Genomic DNA, 8644 nt, shown 5'->3' with positions numbered 1-8644 from the left:
TGCGCACGGCAAGGTCCACCGGCACGTGAACATCCCGTGCTCTCGCTCGCGTATGCACTGGCGAGTGCAGTGTGAAGAATGTACGTGTGACCGCTGTCACCGGGCGTGCACTGATGTGATGCACGGCTGCACAGTGCCGAGGGTACGCCGCTGCGTCCCCGTGTGAGCTTGGCGCACTGCTTCTATGTATCCACGCGGATGCCGGCGAGAACGGAAAGTAGCACTGAATCTCGACAGAACTGACTGCAATGAGTGAGATACGCCGTTAGGCTAAGGACGGCTAGTCCGTACAAAGAGCACGTGTGAGGCTACGGCAAGGAAGAGAAAACGGTCTCTTTTACAACGTGTACGACGAGACTCTAGAAAAGGCGACTTCGCTCTCCGACGTGTGACGACACTCTCTCTCTCGCGATCTCTTACGACTATCGACGTTACGGGAAGATCGAGAACACCTGGCGCGGCGATAGCCTTTGTTTTCTTCTATCCGCGCGCGGCAGCCGTTGTACAGGAGCGTGTAAATGCGCTTGTGCGCCCAGCGCTAGCTGGGGCGCCACAACACTCTCGCCATCCCGCCATCTAACGGAGAAGATATGTGATGGAGAATTTCTGATGAGGAGACGTTTCTCACTCGTAAATTCATGATTTCAGACTTTGAGCTAAAATAGCTCAGCTTCTAGAGCACATAGAGTAAAAATAAAGATAGTTTTATGATATAATGTAAACCCAAGGAATTGACTAAGTCCCTCCAGAATTTCGTCAACCGTTATAGCCGAAACGAAAATCTAGCCTACATTCAACTAAAGTCGTCGCGTAATATAACACGGTAGGCCGCCAATGCTTCGCGCTTGTACTTGGCTTCGCGACACTATCATGTCGCTTGATTGTCACTACCATGTTCCCGATGTTCGGAGGGAGGCGAGATTACTCTTCTCCGCGTATCCTGGGCCACAGCGGTCGGATTGAGACAGCAGTCTCAATCGCGGCAGTGGCCCTGCGGTAGTCAACTGCTTCCCACCGCCTCCGCGCTCGGATAAATCTACCCTGTCAGAGAGGGTGTGGTCGTGGGGACCGTATTGAGCTCTAGGGCTCGTAAGGCGAGGTGTTTGACGGCTCGCGGATAAAGTTCCGCAGCCGTCGTCACGACCCAGCTCGTAACGCAGGGCGTGCTCCCGAATGCTTGCGTCGGACGAACGCGAGCGAAATCACGACTAAGTCTCAAGTAGACTTAGAGGCGAGCTTGTCTCACGTGACAGCTGCGCCCCTGGCGGCGACTAAGTCCCGTGTGGACTTAGAAGCGAGCGGAGCTCGCGTGGATGCTGCGGCTCTGGCCGCGAGGTAAAGGCGACCGTGGCTCGCGTGTATGCCGCGGCCCTGGCAACGACTAAGTCTCGAGCAGACTTAGAGGTGAGCGTGGCTCGCGTGAATGCTGCTTCCCTGGCAGCGGCTAAGTCTCGAGCAGACTTAAGGCAAGCGTGGCGAGCGTAGATGCGGCGGCCCTGGCAGCGAGGTAACGGCGAGAAACTTAGACTCACGCGGAGTCGTAAATGCAACAGTAAAGAATTCTATCGACCAATGCACGATAGCTTTAGCGCGTAAGCTATCATCGAAGGAGGCACCCACCCGCGGACGGAGGCTCCAGTATAAATTCGAAAAAGCGATCTCGCAACCCTCCTCTTAATCGTTGAACATCGAGAAGGTGGAGATCCAGAAATATCTCTGACGAGGCAAGCCAACGTGTCGTAGATACTCTAAAGCTACGTGTAAACGTACTCAAAAACAGTGAGCCAACGTGCGAACGCACTCAAAAGGCGATGGAGAGATCTGTGGAGTTACAAAAAAATACCTGAATGAGGCAGTGACCTGATGTGCAACCGCGGTGGAGGTTCCAGTATAAATTCGAAACAGCGATCTCGCGAACCCTCCTCTTAATCGTTGAACATCGAGAAGGTGAAGATCCAGAAATATCTCTGACGAGGCAAGCCAACGTGTCGTAGATACTCTAAAGCTACGTGTAAACGTACTCAAAAACAGTGAGCCAACGTGCGAACGCACTCAAAAGGCGATGGAGAGATCTGTGGAGTTACAAAAGAATACCTGAATGAGGCAGTGACCTGATGTACAACCGCAGTCAAAAGGCCTAGAGCCGTCGCCCGCGGCGTCTTATATAGGCGTCGAAATTTAACCGAAATTTAACCGCGAGCGACGGCCCCGGCTCGGCTAGCTGTCGCGTAGCGGCGACGGCACGAAGTATTATCATGTATCTACCGTCGCCTGTTTCGGATGACCTGCTCATTGAACACGAGCTTCGCATTCTCACGACGATGCCGGCAGTAAAACGCAAGGCTTAAGAACCTTTGGCAATGTGACGCTACTTTAAGGGCGTGAGCCCGCAAGGCGTCGCCATGACGACACCCCTTATATGTATATACGCTTCTGCTTGAAATAGTGTATTCAACGGTACGACGAACGCAGTTTAAGCCCTTCGTCCTAAGAAAACACGGCGTCTCACAATCGAGATATTTTCACCTTTAAATGCGCGTGACCTTTTGCGCTTGCGGATAAGTAAGTTTCCCTCTTATTCGTAATTTGCATCGCGCATATACAGCGAGGGAAATAACGTAAGCGGCGAGCGGTATCCGCGCGCGAGCGGAGCGCGCCTGGCGCACGGCCGCCCGCCGTGCTCTGTCCGTACAGATGACAGTGTCCGTACGGAACAGTAATAAAAATTAGTAATATTAAATTAAAATGAAATTTATAAAGATAATAATATTTCTTTATTCAGATTTTTCAAATTATTATAATAATTATTTAAAAATTTTTAAATTTCATTTACAAGAAAAATATATCAATATAATTAAATAAATAATCTTTTTCGTGTATATCTACAATAATATAAATAATTACAGATAAGAACATATTTTAAATAAAAAAGATGCGCGAGACGAGATTTGAATACGCAACCTACTGTGTACGAAGTCAACGTCTTACCTACTGCGCTACCGCTGCTACTGTTTAATAATGACGATCGAACGTATCAAGTATGCCGTGGCCGATTAGAGTCATTTTTAAAAATCGATTTTTTCGAAACTATGACCCATGGGCTGAAACGGCCGGACATGCATTGTTTTTTTCGCCCAAGAACATTCTGTAAAAAGCGCAACAAAATCTCCGAAGCAGTCACCTCGTGTTCCCCTTGTAAGTGTTTTATATTGTTTTCGTATGTAGCCAAAGCAGTAATTTTAATTTTTCCATAATATTATTTAGTATAACTAAGCAAATAAACTATTTAGTTCAAATATTTCATATAATAAAAGAAAAGTCAGAGATATATATCTTTGTATGTACGCGTATATACGCATACATACGTATATATGCGTATATACGCGTATATAAAAACTATAACTTTCCGAAAGTAATTTTTCCTGACACAATAAGAGGGATGACACAATAAGAATCAATATTCTACTTATACTTGTACAGAGTATAAATATTATGTTATATTAACAGACCTATTTTTATGTAACGTCTATGCAACGTAACAGTTACGTGTAACATATAACTTTATAATAAACAATTAAATATAATTTAATCTCGTAATATCATCAACAAAACCATATCAATTACGACGAATAACCGTCTAATTCCCGATTATTTTATAAATTACTTAATTTACTAAATTACTTTAGTTGTAGTTGTACATCGTGGCGATGTGCGAAACACGTATCGTAAATTTTGTGACTTTACGACCAAAATAGCACGTCTCTACCTAGCGAAAACGCTGACGTTAATTCGACATCTAACCGATGTCGGGGAAATCTAAGTTATTATGCCTAGTCTAAATGCACGTCTAGAAAAATGGCAATTTAGACGTCTTCTATTTTGAGTAATTGAATTTTAATGTTTTAGAATCCATAATATATTGACCATTAAAAGAGAGTTTTCGAAAAAAATTTCGGGATTTTATTTTGTCGATTATTTACAATCTCTCTAGACGTCTGTTCGATATTGAATCGATGTCTAATATATATCTTTTGCTTTACGCGTAAAAATGTTTTAATTTTTACTAGAGATTTGACTTGAGATACACAGGATATTTGTTTACTGATATTTTAAGACCCGCTATACTGAACATACCCCTTAATATGATATATCACAATACTTATAATATTCTTTTCTTTCTACAAATTTCTTAATATTTTATTAATAAATAAGTTATACTTAATTTATTCATTAATAAAATTAATACATTTTAGATCGTTTTTTTTTTTTACTAAGACGTAAGATTTTTTTCTTTTATATAAAAGTAACGAGTTGCTCTATTGTCTTGTAAATTTTAGCTCGTAATCGCTATCGTGCGCGTTTTGCATAAAAAAATTTATTGTAAGTGGAGACGTCAGTTTTTTTTTTTTTTTAGATTTCCGTTTCAATTATAGTATTACAAAGATAGGAATGTTAGATTACTCAAAAAACATTAAATGGACATTTTGCAAATAACTACATAAACTTTAGAGATATTAAATAAAATAGATAGACGAATCAACGCGTGTATTTGCTAGGTACGTTATAATATACTGTGAACACTGTAAGTATACATTTTATAAGCATAAATTGTAAGAATATAATTGGAGTCATTGGAATCACCGTTCAATCGTCAGGTTAAGCAACGCAGTCAAGATGGATGGATGACCGCTTCGGATTCGAAATTATCGAGGGAGAATTTGCGAAAGTTTTAGAGTGTGTTTGACAATCTTCGGTTTCTAACAGTTATAAGAAAATTAGGAATTACTTTTTTTTATGAAACAATAAGAATAAAAATAAGACGTTAAAATGTGAAGGAAAAATCACAATCGCGGACATTTTTACATTATATCAAGGTTTGTACAACGTTGATTCAATGTTTCTCAAAATTGCTGCAATATTGACATTGTTGCAATTCAACATTCTTTCAACACTGATTCAACATTATTGTGCTGTATGGGTATTCGTCTTACCACGGTCGTCTAAAATTAACATCGATAAGACGTCGAAATGACGGTCTATTAGACATCGAAATGTGGACCGTTTTTAGGTCGATATAGATCTTAATTTATATTAGACGTAGATAGACGTTTCATATAGACGTCTAGTAGACGTCGAATCAACGTAACTTTTCTCGCTGAGTATCACGTACGGTGCAGTCAGGGAAGTCAGTGCTTTTTGAACGACGTCGATATCTTTTGTAGTTACCAAAAAATAAACATGAAATCCTGGCAGCATATGAGGATCTGACCGCGATGTCGAGTCGTACGTGTGCTTCCACGCTTTACTTAACGCATATAAAATTTATTATAGGCCACCGAAATTTATTTTTTATTTTGCGGCAACCACAAAAAATATTTATGTAATTCCCAAAGCCCTAGCTTGCATACCGTTAATTTAATTAGAATTGTCGATTTTTAATGATACGAATTAAGCCGGTGCGTTAAGTAAAGCATAGAAGTGTATGTCTCGACGTCGCGGTCGGGTTCTTATATGTCGCCAGTATTTTTTGCTTATGTCTCGGTAGCCACAAAAGATATCGGATTCTGGAAGCGCTAGATTCTACACAGTTTATTTAATTTGCGTTTTGTAATAATACGATCGGTATGAGTTTTCACAAGACGGCAAATTTGCAAGGTAAGTGTTGTAAAATTTTTATCGATAAAAAAAAGTTACGTTACAGTGGACATGTAATTACGACCGAACATCAATCGGGAATAATCGATAAACTGGAAATTTAAAAGAGATCGGCTTAATGAGAACCTTTATGGTCGTACGGGTTCACCGAGGAACGACAACTGAATCTCGTCTCTTCGAGACGAAGACGACTTTGTTCGTTCTATTTTTAATATCTAATGGAATACCTATGCTAAAGAGCGATAAGCTCGGAAGAATTACTCGACGCAATCGAAAATATATTATTCCGCTTGATACCCTCGGAAGGTGATAATGTTAAAAACACTCTGAAATTATCAAAATTAAATTATCTAATTATCAAAAAGCCGAATCAAACATCTGAACAATCGCTTTCGTTGTTATTCGCTTGGCGGATGCTTGATGCTTGGCGAGTTATCAGACAATTGCCAATTTTATTCTAAATGACTTCATTCATGTCTCGATTATTATTCGTTATTCAGATAATATTCTTTCTTCGAGTGTGGGGGAAGGGGATGGAAAATCTGGAGAGATTAAGTTTTATGCGTCCTTACTTACAGGAAGCAAGATCTCACATGTTTGTTTTTGACAATTTAATTGTATCGGGCAAATTATGACGTCCTTCCGCGGGACGGAAATTATATTCGTAAGTTTGCCTTGCTACGAAAGTTTCGATGAAAGAGTTTGCGCAAACGTAAATATGATACAAGAATTTCTTGAGTGTGACTTATCTTTTAGATTGTGATTTTTATTATCGTATATATTATTATCCACACATATACACAAGCGTGTGAGTATCGTGTGTGTATGTGTGTGCACGCGCGTATACATTAAATCATGGCACCGAAGTTGTCTTTCAAGTTGATCGAGGCGTTCGCAGTGAATCTAAATTCTTTCCCTGCTATATACATCTTAACACTCGGTCCTACAACTCGGTTCGTCGATCTTTGATATGCCTTGATGTATAAGATATAGAGCGATAGAATGCAGTTTCTAAATAAAATTCAAGCGCCATGAAGAAAGAATCGCCGAATAGCCAGTGTCATTCCACAATTTTTCTATCGTCAAGAACGCGCGCTCCTTGTGTGCGCAAGAATCCCCTCCGTTGAAAGTCTCAAAAGAGACTACTAGTTCGTCACCTTGCAGTCTAATTTGAAGCACACATGAACCTGCTTCTTCTCGTCGAACAGGCTAAATTGGATGTTTAGTTTCACCAGTGGGTAACTCGAACTTATCGGCATCTTCAGATTGTATCTAAGCTGATCGCCCTTCTTGAACGGACACTTGCCTTTCGACAAGGACTTGCACGCATTCGGCTGAGGATACGGGTACTCCATTATGACTCCTGCGACCTTGACCATCACTTTGGTTTCCAGCGTGTTCGCGTCAGATTCTACGAGAAATGGAACCAAATTGTTCGTACATTTTGTAATTGATTTTGAATGACTTTCCTTGCAAAAACGTTATTGTTTTAACTGTTTATTTTAATTTATAATTCATCTAACTAAAACGGGTCCGTACAATCGTCAAACAAAGCGATTTTTTTATTAAGTCACAGAGATGAATTTCGAGATATTTCTCACATACTCAAATTTCGGCATGCTGTATATTTAGTGAACTAGCACAGATACGTAAAGATGCATTCTCATGCAACAAAAATTCTGTCAGTATATAAATCAAGTCGTTTCCTTGGTAAGAAAAAGTTTATAGAATAAAATTCTATCGTTCTGTCGTTTTCTATCGTTTTGAATATGGATTTTCGTTCATGAATTCACAAATGTGAATAATATTGTATCGTATACGATACAATACAATAGATAGTGATAGAATTTTTATCGTCAGTTTTCTATGTAATACAAATAGAACCCGATTCTTATAGAACCAGACAAAATACGATAGGATTTATATCTGATGCTCGCGAATGCTGACGCTTACGAACGATAGAGCTTATAGAAAACAATACAAATTGATAGAAATTCTATCGTTCTCAATTGTTCTCTATCAACTTTTTTTATCAGGGTTAATACCATGAGATTTGTAGCAATATTGCTGCAATATTCTGATACCATGAAAATTGCTGTTTTCTTTTTGTCTTTGCCAAAAAGAGAATATAATGTTTTAATCTCAATTATTGCAAAAATTAAAACAAAATATTTTTATTAATATTATGGCCTAATGAATGGCTTAATTTCTTGAAGCAAACTAATAGCATATCTGAATATATTTGAGTCATATTTAGGTATTTACTAGAGGATTTCGAAAGTGTGCGAGCGACCTAAACTATTCCCGTTTTTCGATTTTTTTTCTCTCGCACTTTTTCATTAATGTAGACGTAAATTTTCACTACCTTCTGACAGATTTACGCTCGTCCGACTAATAAAAAAGAGTACCTACATATTGCTACGTCTAACAATTTTATCGTCGACTCCGCCGCGTCCTATCTATCTGTTTGTCTCTGTTTTCATTCATACGATAAGCCGCTATTGAATTAGCGGCAGAGGTACGTATAACTACGTATTACTTACTAGCATCAAAGTCCCATTCCGCAATCAAGTCGGTCCCTTTGTGGAGGCTGCAAGGAGACTTGTCACATCCTTCCACCCGCAATGACGTCGGCAAAGGTCCATCGGAACACGGCGCGTAAGGAGTGTCCTGAATAGACGCCGCAACGCAGAACGCAACAATTATACAAGCTGAAAATAAATCCAAAGTGCACAATATTGTATGTATGCATCGATACATAATAATGATAAAAATTCGTAAAATTAACAGATCGACAAATTACCGAAAGCGTAAACTCTCATGATCTCCTCAAGTGTTACGAGATATTGATACAATGTCGATGTCGGTGACACGTTATTTGATTTACGCTCGAAGCGAGCCGGCTATTTATTCCGACTGTTAATATCTAATCAGACACCTGTCAGCCCTAAAAAGCGATAAACACGAGATCGAAAAAGAAAAAAAGTAA

General features: G+C 39.9%; 1 protein-coding gene across 1 annotated transcript; it reads right to left on the bottom strand.

The window, feature by feature from the left end:
- Positions 1 to 5656: 5656 nt before the first annotated feature.
- LOC116841290 (NPC intracellular cholesterol transporter 2) lies at positions 5657 to 8603 on the bottom strand. The gene is made up of 3 exons (XM_032809056.1): positions 8459 to 8603; positions 8199 to 8366; positions 5657 to 7066 (listed from the first exon to the last, which is right to left on the bottom strand). The coding sequence occupies exons 1-3, from the start codon at positions 8475 to 8477 to the stop codon at positions 6801 to 6803; spliced, it is 453 nt and encodes a 150-aa protein (XP_032664947.1). The 5' UTR covers positions 8478 to 8603; the 3' UTR covers positions 5657 to 6800.
- Positions 8604 to 8644: the final 41 nt, after the last annotated feature.

Source organism: Odontomachus brunneus, unplaced genomic scaffold (assembly GCF_010583005.1).
Source record: "Odontomachus brunneus isolate Ranch 3 - 2012 unplaced genomic scaffold, Obru_v1 Obru_scaffold_015, whole genome shotgun sequence".
NCBI lineage: Eukaryota > Metazoa > Arthropoda > Insecta > Hymenoptera > Formicidae > Odontomachus > Odontomachus brunneus.
This window is presented reverse-complemented; position numbering and strand designations above follow the sequence as displayed.

Coding starts and splice junctions, on each gene's coding strand:
- LOC116841290 (XM_032809056.1), bottom strand. Junction 7,067..8,198: donor GGAATGGGACTTTGATGCTA/GTAAGTAATACG, acceptor CATTTCTCGTAG/AATCTGACGCGAACACGCTG.